Consider the following 24378-nt stretch of genomic DNA (forward strand, 5'->3'; position numbering starts at 1 on the left):
CAAGTTTATGAGACAGGGTCTTGCTCGGCTGCCCACGCTGGAGTGCATTGGCACAACCATGGCTCACTGCAGCCTTGACCTCCTGAGCTTAAGTGATCCTCCTGCCTCAGCCTCCCAAGTAGTTGGGACCACAGGCACACACCACCGTGCCCAGCTAATTTTTTTTGTATTTTTTGTAGAGACAGGGTCTCACCAGGTTGCCCAGGCTGGTTGAGGACTCCTGGGCTCAAGCAATCTGCCTGCTTCAGCCTTCCAAAGTGCTGGGAGTACAGGCATGACACCTGTACCCAGTCCATGTTTAACTTTTCAATGACCTGCCTGTCTATGTTACCATTTTCCTACCAGGAGTGTGTGAGGGCTCTAACTTCTCTACATCCTTGCAAATGCTTGTCGTGACCTCCTTTTGAATCCAGCTGAACTCGTGGGTGTGAAGTGGCATCTCACTGTGGTTCTGGGATCTGCACTTCTTAAAAAGCAGTGATGCTGAGTGTCTGTTCGTGTGCGCACTGGCCATCTGTTCCACCTCTCTGGAGAAACATCAGGGGTGTAATACTGAGTGTCTACTCCACGCCAGGTTCTTGAGGTCACTTAGATGTTCTCCCTAGTCCCTCACTCTGATACGGTGTTACACTCTCCTACTTCATACATGGGAAAATCAGCACTAAGGAGATTAAACTGCAGATTTGTGTTTGAATTTTAAATCCATTTAAAAAGCATATACTCATTTGTATGTGTAAAAAATGTGCTTCATTCTGTAAGTACCTTCCTGTTTTCACAACAGCAATGGATCCACTGACAGCAGTGAGCCCTGTGCACCACTCCTGTGCCCAGCAAGCACCATGTGCTTCCCTGTGTTTACATCTGTGTGCAGGGCAGACACTCTTATCTGCCTTTACCAAGGAGAAAACGGAAGCTCAGAGAAGGTACCCTGCCTGAGGTCACTCGGTGGGCGTAGAGCCTGGGTCTGAGGTCAGAGGGCGCAGGGTGTGCTCAGGTGCCCCCCATCTCTGCCCTCTCTCACTTTCACTTCAAACTGTGAGTGTGCTGAGATGGGACATGAAGATCCCAACCAACCCCATCCACATTGCTAGGGTGAGGGAGACAAGAGAAACCTGAGGCTGTACATAAGGAAATTTTCTTTTTTCTTTTTTTTTTAAGACAGAGTCTTGTTCTGTTGTCCAGGCTGGAGTGCAGTGGTGCGACCTTGGCTCACTGCAACCTCTGCCTCCTAGGTTCAGGCGATTTTCCTGCCTCAGCCCCCTGAGAAACTGGGATTACAGGCATGCATCACCACGCTTGGTTAATTTTTGTATTTTTATTAGAGACGGGTTTCACCGTGTTGGTCAGTCTGGTCTCGAACTCCTGACTTTACAATCTGCCCGCCTTGGCCTCCCAAAGTGCTGGGATTACAGGCATGAGCTACTGTGCCCGGCCAATCAGGAAATTTTCTAACTATACGAACTGAAAACGCCATGGCTGCTACAGAAAATATGTTTACATCAAATACAATCCTGGGAAAAATAAAAAACATAGATGTCCTACTCCTTAACGGGAAGGCTCTAAACAACAGTTTATTGTACTGTATTTATAACCAAGTAAGAATAAGCCTTTGGATTCTGTCATGGGTTGAACTGTGTAACCCCAAAATTTATATATTGAAGTCCTAACCCCCAGCACTTCAGACTGTGACTTTTGTGGACACAAGATCCTTGTACATGTAATTTGTTAAGATGAGGACATGCTGGAGCAGGGCGGCCCCCAATCCAACACTAATGGTGTCCTGAGACCAGCACACACACAAGGACACCATGTGAACTGAAAGTGAAGGCAGAGATGGGGCGAAGCATCCACAAACCAAGGAACGGAAAAGATCACTGGCAGCCCCCAGAGCCAGGGAGAGGCCTCAGCAGATTCCCTCACAGCCTCAGAAGGAACCCACCCTGCGAAGCCCTGATCCTGGACCTCCAGCGGGCAAAGATGTGAAAGCATACATCTCTGTTGAGGCCACCCGGTTTGTGGTTTGCCATCACACACCCCCAGCAAACAAATCAAGTATGCAAAACACAAAGCCTCAATGGATAAACACCTTCATTTTACTCCAAGGATAAGAATTAACTTTGACTTGGAAAATTAGTCATCTATTCAAGTTTCCTAAGAACAAACAAGTAGGACGTGCTTGTTTATTTCAGTTAGTTAAGGCCTGGAATCAATTCCATCTCAGAGGTCCTCCAGCCCTGGAGCTCCAAAGGCTTTAAATAACTTAAAACATTTCCTCACAAAAAAGGCTGCACAACACTGACCACGCAGACCGAGGGTGCCTCAGTATCGGTACTTCGTGGAGTAGTCCTTGGGGGACACCACCAGGCCGCGGCCTTTGCGGGCCCCGCGGTACACCGTCTCGATGATGTCAACCATCTCCTGCTTGTCCTCCATGGCCCAGTTAATCTTGTTGTTGTTGCCCGTCCCCAGGTCGATCATGATGTGCTTGTTCCTGCAGAGAAACACGGACATCCATTCTCATGAAAACCTCTTTAAAATGTCTAAATGTGTTTGTAAAAATACAAAGCGTTGTCCACCATGCTTTTTCCTGCATTTTTCTGTATTTAGGACAAATATTCTAAGGGGAAATTAAAAGGTCAAAGTGACCAGGGAGACCCAGGCATCTCAGATCAACTTCCCCTTTTTCCTAAGACTGTAAACTTCCCCTTTTCATTCCTAAAACTGTAAACCAAAGTCCTTTTCATATGTAATTCCTGAGACTGTAAACCAAAGTCCTTTTCATATGTAATTCCTGAGACTGTAAACTGAGACCCTTTTCATACGTAATTCCTGAGACTGTAAACCGAGACCCTTTTCGTATGTTAAGCTATGAACCTAAGACTCTTCAACATGTAACATCTAAGGTATAAACCTCCATAAAGAAGGAACCTTCCTTTGTTAGGGGAGCTTGGCTGTTAGGCAACTATGCCACCTTGCTCCCGGCCAAATAAACTCCTTCCTCCTGTATTCAGTGTCTGAGAGATCCATTTCCCGCGGCCGCTCCTGCTACAAAAGGATGGCACGCACAATGGCTCATGCCTGTAATCCCAAAACTCTGGGAGGCTGAGGCAGGAGGATCACTCGAGGCCTGGAGTCCCAGACCAACATGGATAACAAAATGAGACCCCATCTAATTTGCACTCATTCACCTGATAAAAACTAAGTTTTTCATGGTGCTCTTCTGAGCACTGACATAAATGCTATTAAAAGCCCTACAAGGCTGGGCACGGTGCCTGTAATCCCAGCACTTTGGGAGGCCAAGGCGGGTGGATCACGAGGTCAAGAGATCGAGACCATCCTGGTCAATGAGGTGAAACCCCGTCTCTACTAAAAATACAAAAATTAGCTGGGCATGGTGGCGCGTGCCTGTAGTCTCAGCTACTCGGGAGGCTGAGGCAGGAGAATTGCTTGACTCCAGGAGGCGGAGGTTGCAGTGAGCCAAGATCGCACCATTGCACTCCAGCCTGGGTAACGAGCGAAATTCCGTCTCAAAAAAAAAAAAAATAAATCCCTACAACTATGAAATGAAGATGACATTTTGCATGTTTATGGTTAGGAAAGTAGATGATTCTTTACATACTTTTCTTTCAAGAGACTAGTGCTTTTTCTCATGAATACTTGAATGCGCTTTACAAGATAATGATATTAACCCTTCGTTGTACTGGCATACATTTATCCTGGTTTGCTGAAGTTTCCTTTTTTTTTTTGAGATGGGTTCTCACTGTCGTCCAGGCTAGGGCACAGCAGCAAAATCAACTGCCTGGCCCAAATGATCCTCCTACCTCAGCCCTCCAAGTAACGGGACCACAGGCATGTTCCACCATACCCAACTAATTTTTAGTATTTCTGTAGAGATAGGGTATCCCTATGTTGCCCAGACTAGTCTCAAACCATGACCTCAAGTGATACTCCCACCTTGGCCTCCCAAAGTGCTGGGATTACAGGCATCAGCTACTGCACCTGGCCTGATGATTTTTCTTAGAGACGAGGTCTAGGTTGCTAAGGTCAGACTCAAACCCTGGGCTCCAGTCCATCCCAGCCTGCAGAGTGGCTGGGCTGCAGGTGTGCCCCACCTGAAGACTGGTTTTTAATTCAACATTCACTTCCACAAGATCATGCATTTGGCTTCCACCCACTATTCTATGAAAAGTATTCCCCGTGAAGTCTCTGGTTCAGGAAAGGCAAATTTGATCAGGCTCTGGACCCCACCCCTGGCTGCCCTCTCACCGTCCACGCTGCAGGCAGGCCCTACACGCAGCGTGCACCAAGCTCCCTCTACACTGGAAGCTGCCGGTAGTACCTTCCCTGCAGCCCTATCTGACAGGATTACTTCTTCAATATTTACATCTCATAAACACCTGCCTCCTTTCACTTCTTCAGTACCCTCTGCTAACTTACTCAGCTGTTTCTTCTATCAGACAAAGCCTTATGAGCGTGGGAACCCTGTCTTAGCTGACATTAGGCCCTAGCACTAGACCACAACCTGGTGGTGGCTTAAGATGTAAGTCTGGTGCATAAAGTCCCGTTTGTCTTAAAATTCTGAGTCACAGAAAGAGCAGAAGGAAGTTCATCTCCTCTTCTGAGTACAGCTCAGTCCTAAAAATATCAAACAATACTAAGCTACTGCTGCCACCCAAGGCTGTTCCCTGCAGCCTCCTTGCCCCTCACAGCATCTCCAGCCCCAAACTGGCCTCCGCTGCACACTGTGGGGGACAGGAACCTAAGATGACCCTCCCTGTTCTCACCTGAAGAATTCTGAGAGGCAAGATAGATAAGGCCTATACTGCCTCAAACAAAATGTTAACATACGGACTTCGGGAATGCGTGGTGTGGGCTCGGAAGGAAGTGAGGAGTGTGTTACTGAGAAATGGAGGAAAGGGGACCCTAATTACAGAGTGGCCGAGTATCAGGGACATGGGGTCTGCAGTTATGGGAAATCAGAGTTCACGAGCAGCACACTTGGGATCGTTAGCTGCGAAAACTTCCACACAAAGTCTCGAAGGTGCTGCCTGCAAGAGCGGAAAGAAACAAATTGGTGTAAGAACTGTTAGCAAAAGGAAAAAAATCTTTAAGCCTCTCCAGAGGGCCAAACGTGCTGAAATGAAATGGCTGCTGAATGCACAGTGAAGGATGAGGGTCAGTCACGCAACCTTTGCTGAAACCTAGGAAAGATCCAAAGTTCACAATAAATGCAGGGTGCATCTCACAGATCTTCTCAACCAAATAGGAGGTGGCTAGGGAGCCTGAGGGCACGTCCAGGGGAGGGTGTCCCGACACCCAGAAATGCACCCAGAAACTCGGCAGTGGCTCACGCTGTGGCGGCCTGAGGCGGGAGGATGGCTTGAAGCTACGAGTTCAAGGTTGCTGTGATCGCACCACTGCACTCCACCCTGGGTGACAGAGAGAGACCCCATATCAATAAATAAATAAAATGAGGTGATTATCCTGGATTATTTGGGCAAGTCTAATCTGCTAACAGTCCTCTAAAATCAGAGCATTATCTCAGGCAGAACTTTTTGGGAAGTCAGAGTCTCTTGCAGCAGAGTGGCCTCAGGTAACAGCAGCAAGGCAGCAGATCTCAGACCCGTCACCACAAAGAGCCGGACTCTGCCCACAACCCAAACAAACCCCCAAACACTCCAGATAAGCACCCAGCCCATGGTTTGGACCTTGTGAGACCCTGAGCAGGAATCCAGCAGACCCTGCCTGGACGTCTGACCTAAAGAGCTGTGAGCTCAGAAAAGGGTATTGATTTTAGCTGCTCAATGTGTGCTAATTCCTTACAACGAGTATAAAACTAATACATACCCTACACAACCCCCCTGACCTTCCTCACCAGGTAGGAGGCCCCGCTCTAAGAGAATGCGCTAATGCTCATACAGCTAATTCGCGAACCTCTATGGTAACTATGAGAAGTAAAAACAGCATCAGATGGTGATTTCTTTCCCAATTAAATTTCATAATGAAATTTTTGAGCTGTTAAAATAATACTGTATTTACAAGCAAAGTAATTCCGGTGTTCCTCTTGGGTATAAAAAGGACCACTAAAGTTGATGATATCATATTTAATAAATTAGTTATTTTACAAAACATTTTTGAGGAACAGATTATAGTTAAAGGTAGCTAAAATGTCAGTAAAATGTCTTGCATTGAATTACACTTCACCTAAGTTTCCCGGCAAAGTTATTTCAAAAGGATAATTTGTTACTGAGTAAATGCTAAAACTAGAATTGTTACTTTGAAAATTATTTAAAGGATTCACACTGATTGATTGCCTGGTGATACAAATGATATTGGAATATGACTCTCTAACCAACTTCCTTCAAAATAAAATAAAGCGATCTTGGTTACATTAAACTGACAACATTGAATTTCAGTAACTACTTGAAGACAACGTACCTGAAGAAAAACATGACAGTACATGGATCGTACAACTCATACATTTTGTTGAAGTCAGGTACTTCCGTAATATCCACAAGATAAATAACTGCAAAATTTTTAACCTAAAAGGAGATTAAAAAAAAACAAACAAACTGAAAAAACAGACACTTTTGCTTTCATTTTATAAAAGCACACTTGAAAAAACAAAACCAAGAATTTGTGTGAACAGGGTAACTTTTGTTTTGTTTTGTTGAGACAAGGTCTCACTCTGTGGTCCAGACTAGAGTGCAGTGGCATAATCATGGCTCACTGCCGGCTCAAGCCATCCTCCCACCTCAGCCTCCCAAGCAGCTCAGACCACAGGGATGTGCCACCATGCCTGGCTAATTTTTGTAAAGATGGGGTTTTGCCATGTGTCCCATGCACAAGTGATCATCCCACCTCAGCCTCCCAAAGTGCTGAGATTACAGGAGTAAGCCACCATGCCAGGGAAATTTTCAAACTAATTCAACGTTTTCCCAGTGCAGCAAACACGTGAGAAGATCATGAGACACTAGGGGGACCTCGGCCACTGGCTCCTTCTGCCTCATTTTACCATTTCCCAGAATAGTCTAGGAATTAAATATCATTCACGTAACAAGTTATGGAAGTCCTGCAGAAAATGTCCACAGATATATCATTTATGATCTAGCAATAATCATCTACATGAACTTTTAAAATTTGTACTTTTATAAATACATAGTTACACCGGGCACGGTGGCTCACGCCTGTAATCCCAGCACTCTGGGAGGTCGAGGCGGGTGGATCTCGAGGTCAAGAGATCGAGACCATCCTGGTCAACATGGTGAAACCCCGTCTCTACTAAAAATACAAAAATTAGCTGGGCATGGTGGCGCATACCTGTAGTCCCAGCTACTCGAGAGGCTGAGGCAGGAGAACTGCTTGAACCCAGGAGGCGGAGGTTGTGGTGAGCCAAGATCGCGCCATTGTACTCCAGCCTGGGTAACAAGAGTGAAACTCCGTCTCAAAAAAAAAAAAAAACATAGTTACATGCATCTCACAGCTGCTCTAAAATATGTCTGTAGAATCCTGCCATCATTTCCCCTCAGTTAGGCTTGAGCACTTACAAATACTAATAGCACCCCCAATAATGCATATAACTAATTTTCTGTAATTTTTTTAAATTGCAAGTTTATCAGAGATTTAGAAAAGCCAGAAAAATAAAAAGAAAATAAGATCACCTCCAACCCCAACACCCAGGAGTGACTGCTATTATCTTTTTTTGGATGTCTCTGGCTCTGCTGCCCAGGTTGGAATGCAGTGGTGAGATCTTGGCTCGCTGCAATCTGGGTCTCCTGGGCTCAAGCGATCCTCCCATCTCACCCTTCCAAGTAGCTGGGACTATAGGCACGTACCATCACACCTGGCTAATTTTTGTAGAGACAGGGTTTTGCCATTTTGCCCAGACTAGTCTTGAACTCCTAGACTCAGGTGATATGCCTGTCGTGGCCTCCCAAAGTGCTGGGATTACAGGCGTGAGCCACCACATCCGGCAATATTTTTACTATATTCTTTCCCATCTTTCTTATGGATATATTTTTAATAATTTGTTCATACGATTTCTGTTACTACATAGCAAAATGTGGTCATACTGTGATCATACTACAATATTTTGTAGCCTGCTTTAATTATGAGCACTTTCACATACATTACCTACTTTCCAAAAATTCATCCAACGGCTGTGCCATTACTTTACCATTCCATATAGTTTGCATATTTGTGCCTGCCCAAATCGCAGGTTGAAACGTAACTCCCAGTGCTGCAGGTGGGGCCTGGTGGGAGGGGACTGGATCATGGGATGGATTTCTCATGATTGTTGAGCATCATCCTCTTGGTGCTGTCCTCGGGGTAATGAGCTGCAGTTGTTTCAGTGTGGGACATTCCGCCCCAGCTTTCACCATGTGACGTGCCTGTGCCCCTTTGCCTCCGCCATGATTGGAAGGTCCTGAGGCCTCCCAGAAGCAGATGCCAGCACCACGCTTCCTGCACAGCCTGCAGAACTGTGAGCCCATTAAATCTCTTTTCCCATAAGTTATCCGGTCTCATGTATTTCTTTATAGAAATGAGAAGAGCCTCCTACGCCATTCTTCTGTTATTTTCTGATTTTTCATTAACGTCAATTATTTACCTGTGAACATTTTCCCCTTAAATCTGTATACATGCTTCACTATTTCCTAAGGACAAATTCCTAAAATTCTGGAATAAAGAATATGACATTTTAAAGGCTCTTTATAAATACGGACTCAATGCCCTTTAGAAAGCTTGTAGCCACTTACATGTGTTATGAGTTAAACTGTGTCCCCAAAACAGTTGAAGTCCTAAACCTCAGTACTGAGGGCGTGACTTATTTGGAAGCGGTACTGCCAACGTAGTTAGTTAAGGGAAGATGAGGTCACACTGGAGTAGGTGGGCCCTAATCTGCTGTGACTGGCGTCCTTACAGAAAAATGGCCACTTGAAGACATAGGATGGGGGCCCTGGGGGCACCAAGGACTGCAGTGGCGTCTGTAAGCCTAGGCTCTCCAAGATGCTGCTGGCAGCACTGGAAGCTGGGAGCAGCACGAGGACTCTCCCTGGCAGGCTTCAAAGGGACCTGGCCCAGACAACACCGTGATGCTGGACTCCTGGTGTCCAGAACTGTGAGTTTCTGCTGTTTGAAGCCCCTCAGCTTTCGGCGTCCTATCACAGCAATCACAGGAAATCTATGGGATATGCACAACATTTCTCTACATAAAACTAATTCTTAAAACCTGATTGTAACTTACAGGCAAAATAATAATATCTGGGCTTTGCATGAAACATGCAGCCTAATAAAATGAGGGGTAAGTAACACAAGACTAGCCGAACACCGGCAAGTGTTGAAGTGGAACAACAGGGACAGAGGGGTTCACTATATTCTCTACTTTTGGGAATTCTAAAAAAAATTAAGATGGAAATTTAAACCACAGAGCAGGGTGGGGAGGGGGGAATGGGAAAGCTCACACCTCGCAAGGACTCTACTGGCCTTCAGCTTTGGAGAAGAAAACTGTTTCAGAACTCCAGCACACGGCACACTGCATGAGCATGTGCCTCGCCATCCATCTGCTTTCAAAACCCCAAGGTGACGCCTGTGTTAGACATGGGCCCCTCTGGGTGCGGTCACTCTGACAACACCCGTTTCTGAAACTCTGGTTTCCTGCAATGCCCATGGTGAGAATGTGCTGGTCAGGTTGCCAGAACTCAGTTTTATTTTCATGGCAAACTAATAAACTGTCTTGGTTTGACTTAAACAAAACGTACTTCCCTACAGAAGCTAAAATAAATAGACCAATAAAATGTTCACAGGCATTAGGAAAGTCAAAATAATATTAATTTTTATCCTTTCAATACCTTGATCAGGGACAGATGCAATAAACACCAGTAACATTATATTAACTTATGGAATTACCTTGCAAATACTAAATTACTTGAAATATCATTTGGACAGGGTTGTAAATTGTGTACTTAGAAAAAAGAAAGGTCACAACAAATTTTTATCATCCCTTTTCTTCCATGTAAAAAATAGTAAATATTATAACCATCTGCGGTTTTTAATAATTTGTAGGCATTTAATAATCAGAGCGCAGGGCCAGGCGAGGTGGCTCACACCTGTAACCCAGCACTTTGGGAGGCTGAGGCAGGCAGATGACTTGAGGTCAGGAGTTCAAGACCAACCTGGCCAACATGGTGCAACCCTGTCTCTACTAATAACACAAAAATTAGCCGGTGTGGGGGTGCACGCCTGTAATCCCAGCTGCTTGGGAGGCTGAGGCAAGAGAATGGCTTAAACCCAGGATGCGGAGGTTGCAGTGAGCTGAGTTACACCACTGAACTCCAGCCTGGGGGACAGAGACTCCTTCTCAAAATAATAGTAACAACAGTAGCAGCTGCTGCAGCAACAATGTAACAATTAGAGGGCAACTAAGTAAATGTCACTTTAAAGATACAAATGTCAATCTCTTCTAGCCTTCAAGCTCTGGCCCACTGCATCAAACCCAGACAATTCTAACAGAAGCAAACTACCACGTCAAGCTCATGTGTCGCGAGAACTTGGATGTCCCCTGATTTCACCACAGGTTTCATGAACATTCGAGAATCCACTATGTATCAGGCACTTCTCACTCATGGATTCTAATTATTTCAACACCTCTAAATAGATGTCACTGATGTTTTAAGTGATGGAATTCTGGCTCAGAAACGTCATGCAACACCCGGCCGCACAGGGAAGGGGCAGAGCTGCGATGGACCCTGTCTGGCTCCAACACCCGAGCTCTGGATGACAGATCCTCCTCCAAGCCTCGACAGAATCAGCCTACCCACAGGAGGCAGGGGCAGTGGCACAGTCACGGGGCGGTGGGGAATAACTGTCTGCAGAGAATTCCACGTGTAAACAGAAAGACACAGGAACAGCAGCCAGGTCTCAGATCCAGCACCAGGGCAAGGAAGCAGAGGTGCAGGACAATGGGGAGGGACATGCAGGTGGACTGGCCTACAGAGGACCTTTTCCACTTGGGGGATTCTGGGCTATGTATGTACTTACTTCTAAGAAAGAAGAGATTGAAGAGTTCAGTTTTGTACACACTGAGTTTGAGAAAACTAAAGGACACCCACAGAAAAAGGCCCTCGGGTAGTGACTGGCCTGAAGCTGGACAAAGGAGTCTGGGCTGGAGAGAGCTACCTTACCGCTGCCACCTGCACCCAGCAATGACCCCAGCCAGGACGGTGGGTGCCAGGAAAGGCCTGGGAGTTAGCACTGAAGCCCACTTTAGAGCTGGGGGCAGGAAAGGGATGCCAGGGAGGCAGCCTCAGAAACGAAGGCAGGAGACTCCAGGGAGCTGTGCCAAGTGCCCCAGAAAGGTCACCAAAGGGGGCTGGACAGGACGGTGACACTGCAGGGGCTGAAGAACTGAGGAACAGAGGACTTCAGTGTGGACAAATTTCAGGAAGCGTGGCTACGGACAGAGAGGGAAGTTGCTGTGGGACTTAGGAGTTGAGATAGGAGAGGCTGGAAGACGCAGGCAGAAGGGAGCTCCCTATACCCCCACTCCCTTCTTTTCTTGGTGAAATGGCATCTGTGGGGTGACTGGAGAAGCACGAGCTGAGGGCAAACATCAGAAGACAGCCAGCAGCATCTGCGGCAGGATTTCCACAATGACCAAGCACTCGGAGGAGGAGCTGGGGGTGCAGCCACACTGCTCTGCCAAGTCACCCATGACTTCCTCAACAAAGGCTGCTTTTTTTTTTTTACAGACAGGGTCTCACTCTCCCACCCAGGCTGGAGTGCAGTGGCGCATGATCTTGGCTGACTGCAACCTCTGCCTCCCGGCTTCCAGAGATCCTCCTACCTCAGCCTCCCGAGTAGCTGGGACTACAGGCATGTGCCACCATGCCTAGCTTTTCTGTATTTTTAGTAGAGACGAGGTTTCACCATGTTGGCCAGAATGGTCTCGATCTCCTGACCTTGCGATCCACCAGCCTGGCTTCCCAAAGTGCTGGGATTAGAGGCGTGAGCCACCGCGCCCGGCCACTTTCTTTCTCTTTACACAAGTCAGTTATTAAAGTGCTCAGCAGTTCTTCCACATGCCTTTAAGTCCACCTCCAAGTTACAATGAAATAACTACAAAACACACAGCCAAAGGCTGGCAGATGATACCACCAACCACTGTTCTACACTTTCGTACGGATTCCCTCAACCAGCTAAGAAAACACTGGAAATTCTGGAAAAAGTGTTCTGGGGAGTTGATCAGCACAACAAATTTTTGAAGTGTTGATTTTTTACATTTTTAGGTAATTCATTTCAAAGCCATAAAAAAACTGAGAAACTCGATTTCCTAAATTAATATTTGTCCTAATCAGCTCTCACAATAACTCTTTTGCAAACTTAGGTAATAATGCCACTGTTATTACTATGATTACTTCTCTCACATTACTATGTGACAGGAGTACTCTAGAAACCTTTCTATTAATCCCACAACAACCCTGTGAGTTAGGCGCAGGTCTCCCCTTTCCACAGGTGAGAAAAGCTCACACAGTTACAAAGTACCAAGAGCTTAGCTAGAGTCTGCGCCCTCAACCACCACTCAATACTACCCCTTGTACCTTGCTGCTAGCTACAAGGCTTTTTATCCAGAGACAAAAATCCATAGGAAACACCAAAAATCATCCCGTTTGTTCCTACAAGATTCCTCATCTAGCTGAGTGCTGACTCCCGCTGGTTCAATGGACATGCTGTGATCCTTAACATGACCCTGAAGATAGACCCCCTCAATACGGCACCTATGAAGTTGTATAAACATCTCTCTGCCTCATGCACTTTTTATCACAATGTACCATCATGGACCAGGCATGGTGGCTCACCCTTGTAATCCCAGAATTTTGGTAGGCTGAGGTGAGTGGCTCACTTAAGGCCAGGAATTTGAGACCAGCCTGGCCCACATGGCAAAACCCCGTCTCTACTAAAAATACAAAATTAGCAGGGTGTGGGGGTGGTGCAGGCCTACAGTCCCAGCTACTCGGGAGGCTGAGGGTGCAGTGAGCTGAGACTGTGGCACTGTACTCCAGCCTGGGCAACACATGACTCTTGCAAAAACAAAAAGAACGAACTATCATGAGTCAGTAATACTACTGAAGAATGTTTTTGTTTTGTTTCATTTTAGAGATGGGATCTCACTCCGTCATCCAGGGTGGAGCGCAATGGCACGATTACAGCTTACTGCAGCCTTGAACTGGGCTCATCTCCCGTCTCAGCTCCTGAGAAGCAGGGATTACAGGCCCGTGTCACAATGCCCAACTCACTCAGGCTATTTTAGACTCTATTTGCATGGGCTTTTTTTTTTTTTTTTTTTTTAGAGACAGTCTCACTCTCTGTCTCCCAGGCTGGAGTGCAGTGGCATGATCTCGGCTCACTGCAACCTCCACCTGCTGGGTGCAAGTAATTCTCTTACCTCAGCCTCCCGAGTAGCTGGGATTACAGGTGCACACCACCATGCCAGGCTAACTTTTTCTATTTTTTTTTAGTAGAGACAGGGTTCCACTGTGCTGGCCAGGCTGGTCTTGAACTCCTGACCTTGTGATCCACCCGCCTCAGCACCTAAAGTGCTGGGATTACATCTGTGAGCCAGCCTGGCTTGCATGGGCTTTTTAACACAAAAAATAAACGTCCCATTCGGTCTTCTCACCCATCATGAGATTTAGGAACAATGAACCCCAAAGCACTACTGTGACAAACTGTTCCCACAAAATGGAAAGACAGCTCAAAGGTACACGAATGCAACTGTCTCTCTTCAAAACTGTGCATTAAATCAGCTGCTAAACAAAAAACTTTTTTTTTTAGACACAGTCTTGCTCTGTCGCCCAGGCTGGAGAGCAGTGGTGAGATCTCAGCTCACCACAACCTCCGCCTCCTGGGTTCAAGCGATTCTCCTGTCTTGGCCTCCTGAGTAGCTGGGATTACAGGCGTGTGCCACCACACGAGCTAATTTTTGTATTTTTTGTAGTAACAGGGTTTCACCATGTTGGCCAGGCTGGTCTCAAGCTCTTGACATCAGGATCCACCCGCCTCGGCCTCCCAAAATGCTGGGAATACAAGCATGAGCCACTGTACCTGGCCAATCTTTTTTTTTTTTTTTTTTGCGGGGGAGACAGGGTCTCACTCTGTTGCCCAGGCTGGCATGCAGTGGTGCAATCAGAGCTCATCACAGCCTTCAACTCCAGGACTCACATCCTCCTGCCTTGGCCTACCGAGTAGCTGGGAACCCAGGCATGTGCCACCATGCCCAGCTAATGTTTGCATTTTTTGTACAGACAGGGTTTCACCATGTGGCCTGGGCTGGTCTCAAACTCCTGGGCTCAAGGGAACCACCCACCTCGGCCTCCCAAAGCGCTGGGAACACAGGCATGTGACACAGTGCCCAGCTGAAAACTTTATTTTTTATTATCACTTTATCGAATGAATTGCCCCACACTTATTAGCAAACCCTAGGCACCTGTGAAATCTTTAAAGCATAGCTGTTTCCAGACTAATTTTCTTCCTGAAGTTTATAGCTCAACTCTAATCCAGCATGAGGTCAAGGGGGCCCTGCGGAAACAGCAAATCAATACAACACATCTAGGAGAAATCCTTTCAAGTCCCGCCTGAACATTTGCAACTTTTACTCACTTTAAAACAGCTGGGATATCCAGACAGGACTCATAACAAAATAAGGAAGACTCCTCATTGTCTGCCATTTCTGCACAGGGGAATTTTTAAATAGTTATATTGTTCTTTATACTAAAATATTACGTTTCAAAAATTCCTGTTGAGCTCATCCAAAAAGTGCGTCCAGAATTAGGAAGTCATGTTTTACCCATATACTAAGAAAAACACAAAACACGAATAGTCTTTTCATGCATTTCAGGTTTGCACCTTTTTTTTGGAGACAGGGTCTCACTCCTGTTGCCCAGGCTGGAGTTCAATGGTGTAATCATGGCTCACTGCAGCCTTGATTTCCCTGGGCTCAGGTGATTCTCCCACCTCAGCCTCCCAAGTAGTTAGGGCTACAGGCACATGCCACCACACCTGGCTAATTTTTTGTACTTTCAATAGAGAAGGGATTTCACCATATTGTCCAGGCTGGTCTCAAATTCCTGGGTTCAAGTGATCTGCCCACACTCTTCTCCCAAACTGCTGGGATTACAGGGGTGAACCACCACGCCTCGACTAGGTTTGAGCTTTTAATAACTACACTATAATATTTGCATTAAAAATTAATAAAGTAACGCAAATTTTTGCACAAAAACAAAATCAGACTATTTTAAAAGACCAAAAAAAAAAAAAACCCAAAGTGAGCTCATTTTGTGTGTGTCCACTATGTATGGCCACTAATGATACAGCGATTCGGTCTGTAACAGACATAGAAGAACTGGGGGAAAAAAGCAAAGCTGCCGAAGACCCTAAACACTTACATTAACACCTAAAATCTGTTTCCTAGCTAGGAGCATCTTGCTGAGCTCTGCTTGGATGTGATGAGACAAAGGCCCTCACATCTCCAGCTGTCCTAGCCTCAAGCTGCCAGGCAGCAGGATCGGAACCCCACCTGATGTTTATGCCACCACTTGCAAGGTAGAACAGTGAGAGATTCTAGAACTCATAACTCAGTCAATAGCACAGTGATTTACCTATTGGGAAACTGCTCTTAGTCAATTCTTGGCTGGACTGCCAGTATCTGCCCTTGTCCACTACAGCTCAAGCAATGAAAAACTGATGCCGTCGCACTGCCTCACTCATCATCTCTAATCCCTGGCTGGCAGGACCCCCAGTGTGTGAGAAGTGCTGCTCTCCTGAGTCCCCTAGGTACCTCCTCCAGTGGTCAGCGTCCTGGTGTCTAAGAGGAAGAGGCTGGGAGACGGCTGGTAATCAAAGCACTCCTCCTCTGTCCATGAACCCCACTGAAGGGTTTCTCAGTGTGTGGTTCAAGGTCAAGTCATATCGGAATTCCCTGAGGGGCTTCCTTAAAAAGCCATTTCTGGACTTCAGCCATACCCACAGAATCAGAATCTCTGATGCATTTTAGTAAGACGCCAAGAAATTCTTGTGATAACTAAAATATACCAACAGCTCCTAGCATCATGCCTCTCCTACTAAATAAGAAATAGCAAAAATTAATAAATGGCAGTCCAGATAGTCTTTCCTTTCCTGAATATAAAATATATCCTTATATCTGTTATTCTTTACTCAAAGGAGTTATTTTAACCCAGCCTACTTTAGCATTTGTGAAATAAAAGATAGCTTCAATGTTACTTTTACTCTTCATTAAAAAGAATAACCTCTCAAATTACTTATGAAAAATTAATATGGCAGATATTTTATTAACACCCTAATATTTTTTGTCCTTTGCCCTATTGCTACAGCTGCAAAACCCAAATAAAAGTCATCCTAAAATTGCTATGAGGAACCATTGAAAAAGAATGAAATCTCTGGTTATAAAATAGTGTCCTAGAAGTTTTATCGTCAGCAAGCAAGTGCCAAGGCCACTCAGTGTACTAATATTAGAAATTCAGGGCCGTGGCTATCGCCTGTAATCCCAGCACTTTGGGAGGCCGAGGCAGGTGGATGACAAGGTCAGGAGTTCAAGACCAGCCTAGCCAACATCGTGAAACCCCAACTGCACTAAAAACACAAAAATTTGCTGGGCATGGTGGGTCGTGCCTGTAATCTCAGCTCCTCAGGAGGCTGAGGCAGGAGAATTGCTTGAACCGGGACTCGGGAGGCGGAGGTTGCAGTGAGCCGAGATGGCGCCACAGGATTCCAGCCTGGACTACAGAGCAAGACTCCTCCGTCTCAAAAATAATAATTCAGAAAACTAGTTCTAACAATGCATATTTGTATTTTCTCCTGTTTTTTGCCTCTTAATCACTCTAAGCTATAAATCACACGACTTACAAAAATCGTGGTGGGATAAAACACCAATAGAAAAACAGATTTCTTATGCTATTAACATCCAAGTTCTGCTTTATATATACAACAAATAAATAAGGCACCAAAAAATGACATCCTTTTAAAGTAAGGATCCGCACTCTCAATAAAATCTGCAAGTGTGGAGGGGGACTCAAGATGGCGCTGTGAGAACAACCCAGGATTGGAGCCCGCGTTGAATTCGCAAACGGGACATGGATGAATCTGGAAAACATCATCCTCAGCAAACTGACCCAAGAACAGAAAATGAAACACCGCATATTCTCACTCATAGGTGGGTGATGAAAAATGAGAACACATGGACACAGGGAGGGGAGTACTAAACACTGGGGTCTATTGGGGGAAAAGGGGAGGGCCAGTGGGAGGGGGAGGTGGGGAGGGATAGCCTGGGGAGAAATGCCAAATGTGGGTGAAGGGGAGAAGAAAAGCAAAGCACACTGCCATGTGTGTACCTACGCAACTGTCATGCATGCTCTGCTCATGTACCCCAAAACCTATAATCCAATAAAAAATTTAAAAAAAAAAAAAAAAATCTGCAAGTGTATTTTGTTCACTGCACTCTTAAGTTTGGGAAAAACGCCTTATCAACAGAAATTAATTCATTTGAGGAAAGGGGTATCATAAACCCTTTAAAATGTGAAAAAACATAGGCGCTCCCCCCAGACAAAGGCGGGAAACGCCGGCACAATCCCGGAGAGCGCTCGCCCGACGCCTGCGCCACCGCCCCTCCTCGGGGAACGGCTCGCGCCCCCACGGGAGGCCAGCAGGGCGGAGGCGCGGCGGGCAGGGCGGGAGGCGCGGCGCGCTACCTTCTCGGCGATGCTGTACAGGACCTCGTCCATCTTCATGCACGTGGGGTCCCAGTCGTGACCGAAGCGGATGACGACCACGCGGTCCTCCTCCGAGAGGATGGCCTGGTCCACCTGCCAGCCGTTGTGCAGGTGCGGGAGCATGTACGACATGGCGGCCCGCGCGCTCGCCGCGGCCCAAGGCCGGGCGCCAGGGAGGACCCCGCGCAGTAGGCACAGCCGTCCCTCGCTCCCCGGCCCTAGCAGCCCCGGGGCCCTCGCACTACACCCACTCCGGCCCGTACCAGCAAGCTCCACTGGGACTCCCGCCAGGCGGAACCTCTGTGCGCCCACGCACCGACGCCGTGCGTGCGTCGTCATGCGCGTAGAGGCGCTGTGCGTGCGACGTCATGCGCGTAGAGGCGCCGTGCGTGCCGACGTCATGTGCGTGTAGGCGCCGCGCGAGCGCGTCTTTGGCTGGTGGGAACGCGGTTGGGGTTCTCCAGGTAGGTGTCGGAATGGAGGTTCTTCTCTGGCGTCCAGGCGGCCTGGTGGTCCTGAGAAGCCCGGGCTCGCCGGGCCCTGCCCCGAGGCCGCCGGCTGCTGCCCGGGCTGCCCCCGCGTCACGGATGGGGACGTCTTCAGAGAGGCCCGGAACGGCCGTCATGGGGCTGGTTTTCTTCCGTTCTGGTGCCTGTTTCGGGTCGTTTGTGCCGTGTGTCAGGGAGATGGTTCACGTGTGTCATTTGTGAAACTTGATCATAAAAGCTGTGTCGTTGTTGCCGTGTCCAGCCGTAGCAGAGTCGGGCGGCGGGATGGGGTGAGCACTGGGCGGGCGGTCCATGAGGAATGTCACCAGCGGGCCGGCTGCGGAGCTACCTCTTGTAACTCCAAACCAGGTTTTCTTTTTCTTTTTTTATAAAAAAAAATTACTTTTTTTTTTTGAGACGGAGTCCCTGTCGCCCAGGCTGGAGTGCAGTGGTGTGATCTTGGCTCACTGCAGCCTCCACCTCCCAGGAGAATCAAGCGACTCTCATGCCTCAGCCTCCCCAGTAGCTGGGACTACAGGCACCAGCCCGGCTAATGTTTTTGTACTTAGTAAGGCGGGGCTTCGAACTCCTGACCTCAAGTGACCCGCCTGCCTCGGGCTCGCAAAGCGCTGAGATTACAGGAGAGAACCGCTGCGCCAGATCTGAAGCCACTTTTTTTTTTCCATAGCTTCGGCACAATCTGCAGCACCTCCAGGCCTGATCTTGCCCTGTGGCTTCGCTCACCAGTCAGAGCTCCCCAAGCCCTTATTAGTGCCAATGAACTTTCTCAAAGAGGAATAAGTTAACATTTCTCTTTTTAAAATAAAACCTCTAACCTCTTTGTTCTTCTGAGAGGGCACTTTGGGTTCATGCTAGAGACTCTCCCTGGCTTGCAAACTGATATTGACAGTAGGACTCTTGTCTACTGTCTAGCCATTCTGTTGTTCCTTTGAATGACAAATTTAAAACAAATCACAGCCGACCGCTGTAGTTCACGCTTGTAATCCCAGCACTTTGGGAGCCTGAGGCCGGCGGATCACCTGTGGTCAGGAGTTAGAGACCAGTCTGGCCAACAGGGGGAAACCCCGTCTTTATTAAAAATAGAAACGTTTAGCTAGACATAGTGGCGCGCCAGCAATCGCAGCTGCTCAGGAGACTGAGGCAGAGGCAGGAGAATCGGTTGAGGTTGCAGTGAGCCGAGATTGCGCCACTTCAGCCTGGGTGACAGAGTGAGACTCCATCTCAAAAAACTCCAAAAAACAAAAACACCACCAACAGAAAAAAAAATCATGCAGATGTTGTGGTGTCTCTCATATGGGCTGTGGCATGGTGAGAACTGCAGTCTGAGGAGCCTGCTGGCCTTGGGATAAAAATGGGTTCCATGTTTGGTTTCCTCTGGGGCAGAGCACCATAAGGTGCTTTGATAATATGCACCCACAGTGTAAATATTAGAATCACAAGTGCAGCTGACTGCCAGATTAAGTTTTTTTTTTTTTTTTTTAAATAGAGACGAGGTCTTGCTATGTTGCCCAGGCTGGTGTGCAGTGGCTATTCACAGGTGCGATCCCACTACTGATCAGCACGGGAGTTTTGACCTGTGCCATTTCTGACCTGGGCCGGTTCACCCCTCTTTAGGCAACCTAGTGGTCCCCCGCTCCCGGGAGGTCACCATATTGATGCTGAACTTAGTGCAGACACCCCATTGGCCTAGCGCACCACAGTCCAGAACCGGGTTCAAGCGATCCACCTCAGCCTCCGGAGTAGCTGGGACTACTGGCATGTGCCACCGTTCCCGGCCAGATTAAGTTTATTACATAATACAGAATATTTCCCAATTATATATGAAATGCTTTATTGTAATAAGAATTTCAGGTTGGTGGGGTGTTAGAGATCATCTTACTCTCTTTCATTTTATAATTGAGTAAAGCAGAGGCAGAGAACATAAGCGTCGTGGTTGAGGACTCATAAAGATGTGTTCAGGTTCATCTGTGCCTTGTGTAAGTTATCTCAATAAACTTCAGTTTCCTCATCTGTTAGATAGGATGAAGAAACAAAATCCCCTGTACTTCATTGGCACAAGGTACACACTGGAGAAATCTGAGCCCTTATTAAGGTCAGGTTATTGACTTCTAAAAAATTAATTACCGTCATTTTGTTAGTCATACAGTTCAGATACAAACACAGTTGCTTAACACATCACAAGCATTTTATTCACAGAAGGGTTGTTCCAAGCTAAGGTATAAGACTCAAATGTTCCCTGATCATTTATTGAAACTCATTTTTTTATTGTGTTATTTATAACAATATTTATCACCTTAATTTTTAAGGGCATCAAGTACATTCATATTACGCAACCATCACCACTGTCCATCTCCAGATACATCTTTAATAAACATTTTGGTTGAGATCTAATCCGTGTACTATAAAATTTGCCAATCTGAGGTGAAGTGGTTTTTCAGTGTTGTGGAACCAATACCACAATCTAATTTTAGAAGAATGCTGTCACCCCAAAAAAACCCTATACCCATTAACAGTCATTTCCCATTTCCCTCCCATTCCCTAGCCCCTGGCAACCACTAATGTATTTTCTGCCTCTATAGATTTGCCTATTCTAAACATTTCATATAGATGAAAACACAAAATACAGAGTCATTTGTAACTGACCTTTTTCGTTTAACATCATGTTCTCAAGGTTCATATTATAGCAGACATCAGCAGCTAGTTATTTTTATTGCTAATTAATACTTCATTACATAAACAAAACAAAAAAATTTAAAACTATTCTATTCTATGGGTATACTACATTTTATTATCCAACAGTTGATTGACATTTGGGTTGTTCATTTTTTGACTATTATGAGTAGTGCTGCTATGAACATTCATGTACAAGCTTTTGTGTGGACTTAAGTTTTCTTTTTTTTTTTTTTAAAGACGGGGGTTTCACTATGTTGGCTAGGCTGGTCTAGAACTCCTGACCTGGTGATCTACCCGCCCCAGCCTCCCAAAGTGCTGGGATTACAGGCGTGAGCCACCACACCCGGCCTGACTTAAGTTTTCCTGTGGTAACTTTAACATTTTAATGTACTGCCAAATTGTTTTCCAAAGTGGCTACACCATTTTACATTCTCACCAGCAATGTGTGAGGGTTTCAATTTTTCCATATTCTTGCCCATACTTGTTATTCATGTACCTCGTGAACCCCAAAAATCTGAGGCCTCAATTAATTACAAAGTTTATTTTTCCAAGGTTGAGGATGTGCCCGTGACACAGCCTCAGGAAGCCCTGACGACATTTGCCCAAGGTGGTCCGGGCACAGCCCGGTTTTATACCTTTTAGGGAGACACGAGACACGAGTCAGTGTATGTAAGAAGCAGCCTGGTGCAGTCTGGAGAGTCGGGACAACTTGAAGCAAGGGCAGGAAGACTCAAAGCAGGAAAGGGGCTTCTAGGTCACAGACAGGTGAGGGATGAACAGTTGCATTCTTGTGACTTCCTAATCAGCCTTTCCAAAGGAGGCAATCAGATATGCATCTATCTCAGTGAGCAGAGGGATGACTGACTAGAATGGGAGGCAGATTTGCCATGAGCAGTTCCTAGCTGGAAGGGACCCAAGATCTTTTCTTTTCACAACCTTGTATTATGGTCATCCTGGTAGGTATAAAATGATATTATGGTTTTGATTTGCATTTTGCTAACGGTTAGTGATTGTTCCTCAGTGGCCAGGCCAGTACATATCTGTCCCAAAGTCAGAGGAAGCTGAGAGGCCAAAGAAAGAGGCTGGCAAATCTAGTTTCTTAGAGAGAAACATTTAATAGGGACTTAGGAACAGAAACCACATCTGTGTCTCTGGCAGTGGTCAGACAAGATGGTCGATCCCCAGCCGTCACCCCTAGACCCTGGGCTTACATGCCGTGAAAGGAAAATAAATCTTGCAACCCCAAACTCATTAAGCCAAAGGGAGAAGTTAAGCTGGGAACTGGGTCAGGCAAACCCGCCTCCCGCTTTGGGTTCCTGAATAAGATGCCTACAAGATGAAAACCTACATGCCCCCCCCCCTCCCCCAGCCATAAAGCCCACAGGAAATTGGTAGTGAGCCCTAAGATTTTTTCCCTAAGGTGGTTCTGTTAAAATTTCACCATGGTAATGTGAACTGATAGCTTATCTTTGCAGGTACAGTCACCCCACCACCACCAGATGCAAATGCATATTTGATTGTTCCCTGCCCTGTTTTGTCTATGTTATCTTACATAATGCAGATTCCTCTGCCCCATTTGTCTATGTCATCTTATGTGAAATAATAATAATGCAGATTCACTGAGCCAGACAAAGGCATGAATGACTATTTTTCCCTACCCGCGTCTTGAAAAATGTGTACTTTTCAATATCCCACTCTTTCCCCTTTAAATTTGAAGGCCTTCAAAATCATCTTTGGAGAAAGGCATAGACCTGCCTCCGAAGCACAAGTCCTCACCTTTGGCAAATAAGCTTCCTAAAATGACTGAGTCTGGTCTCATCATTCTTCTCGATTGATAGCTGGTAACCACTAAGGGCACCTGAGTGAAGCCGGCCTGGCCGGCAGCAGCTCTCCTGCTGGTGCTTGGTACTGGTCTCAGCGCCTTGCAGCTGTTATACCCGAGCAAGTAAAGGAATGCAGCACACTCTGAGGTTTGAGTTACGAGTCCTTTATTGCCGGCGACCAAGAGACGGCTAACGCCCAAACTTCTCTCGGCCCCAAAGAGTTAGGTGGTTTTATATGCCCTACTTTGAAAAAGGAGGGGGAACCTAACTGAAGCAATTTTTCTCACAGAAGCAGAGCAAGCAAAAAGTTAAAAGATAAACTAGAAACAGTACCAGGTGCAGGGGCTTAAGCTGTCACAAAAGACATACAACCCCCATGTATGGACACGGGGGGCTCTGGGTACTTAACATCTGCATTCCCAGGGCTGCTGGTACCCCTTGACTTGGTATCTTATCAGCAAATGCATTCCTGGGTGTGCCTGGTGTCATCCGGCCCCAGCTACACCCTACAGCTACATAGCTAATGGAGGGAAAATAACTGTAAGTGAAGAAGCTAAGATGGAGTTTGTCCAGCTTCTTCAATTAAGGCTGAGTTGGTTAGACCTACACAAAGTACATTAACACATAGCCAAACCAACAGGACAATTTGCTGAAGTCCAGGACCTCTTTATTGCAGGGATCCTGATCTTCCAGTGTTTTTCAGTTGGGGACCAGAGGTTTATTTGCTGTTTTTTTTTTTTTTAAAAAAAACCCTCCTTTTTTCCTGGGAGTTTCCACTCGCTTCTATCAAGGGAGGCAGCCTGTCCGCTTCTGCATTGGTGGAGAGCAGTCTTCAGCTTGGGCACTATCCCCAGGTAAGGAAGTGGTTTGGGATATTGCCTTGCAAATTCTTGTTATTTATCTTTTTATGGTGGCGTGCCATGGTAATGGCGGACGCCCCTCCCCCACAGAGCTGGACCGTCCCAGGTTCCGCTGTGCTTGCAGTGAAACTCTCAACCCAGGGCATTTCCAATTGCTGTTTTCTTTTTTGGTGTGTGTAGGGGTGGGACCCGCCGAGCCTGATCACCTGGCTCCCTGCCTCAGAGCCTTTTCTTTTTTTTTTTTAAGTTGAACCGTTGACTCTCTCCCAGGTGTTCAGTCGGCTGCTGAAAAGGCTCCGGGATCTGTGTGATTTCTGTGTGATTTCCTGTGCGGTGACCCACTGCTCTGGCTAAAACAATGGCGCTGCCTGGGAACCTCCTGGCCTGGCTCCCTGTTTCTGTTCCCTATTTAATCAGATGAATGGGCAACTCTGCCTTCCCAGAGCTCCAATCACCAGCTTAAAAGGGCAACCAGACCAGTGTGTTTTGTACAAAGAACCGCCACACCAGGGCGTCAGCAAAATAGCTGCACCGGCCAAAATAGCCACGCTGGCAATCCATGGGGCTCCTCCGCCTGGGAATCTCCTGATCTGTGGGCAATAAAGATCCGTCTGGAAATGTGGCGTCCCCTCACCCTTTATGCTTTCACTGGGAGCTGCAATCCTGAGCTGCTCCTAAACCGCCATCTTGGATCTTCCCTCGCTTTTTTCTTCGCAGATTCTTTTTAAATGAC

At 46.6% G+C, this 24378-nt stretch overlaps 1 protein-coding gene and 1 long non-coding RNA gene across 7 annotated transcripts; one reads left to right on the forward strand and one right to left on the reverse strand.

Moving 5' to 3' along the window:
* Nucleotides 1-1304: 1304 nt before the first annotated feature.
* Nucleotides 1305-18802, reverse strand: TXNL4A (thioredoxin like 4A). 6 transcript variants are annotated; one of them, XM_078348309.1, is made up of 4 exons: nt 18044-18100; nt 7321-7418; nt 6439-6542; nt 1305-2491 (listed from the first exon to the last, which is right to left on the reverse strand). In XM_078348309.1, the coding sequence occupies exons 3-4, from the start codon at nt 6480-6482 to the stop codon at nt 2320-2322; spliced, it is 216 nt and encodes a 71-aa protein (XP_078204435.1). In that variant the 5' UTR covers nt 6483-6542; nt 7321-7418; nt 18044-18100; the 3' UTR covers nt 1305-2319. The 6 variants fall into 6 exon arrangements, 5 of the variants coding, with proteins under 5 accessions (XP_078204435.1, XP_054100320.2, XP_017819062.1 ...); XM_054244345.2 differs by having other exon boundaries at nt 17760-18100; XM_017963573.4 differs by lacking the exon at nt 7321-7418.
* A 2782-nt stretch (nt 18803-21584) lies between these two features.
* LOC108587918 (uncharacterized) lies at nt 21585-24070 on the forward strand. Its single transcript, XR_013525973.1, has 3 exons — nt 21585-21727; nt 23462-23639; nt 23916-24070. It is a non-coding gene; the product is annotated as an uncharacterized LOC108587918 (long non-coding RNA).
* Nucleotides 24071-24378: the final 308 nt, after the last annotated feature.

The sequence above is a fragment of the Callithrix jacchus genome, chromosome 13, assembly GCF_049354715.1.
Source record: "Callithrix jacchus isolate 240 chromosome 13, calJac240_pri, whole genome shotgun sequence".
Classification (NCBI taxonomy): domain Eukaryota; kingdom Metazoa; phylum Chordata; class Mammalia; order Primates; family Cebidae; genus Callithrix; species Callithrix jacchus.

Bases quoted from the DNA above. Each gene is read 5' to 3' on its own strand.
- TXNL4A (XM_078348308.1), bottom strand. From the start codon at position 18,405: ATGACGGCCGTTCCGGGCCTCTCTGAAGACGTCCCCATCCGTGACGCG. The intron at 2,492-18,043 runs GTACGGGCCGGA...GTTTCTCTGCAG, and splicing joins AGTCCCAGTGGAGCTTGCTG to GAACAAGCACATCATGATCG.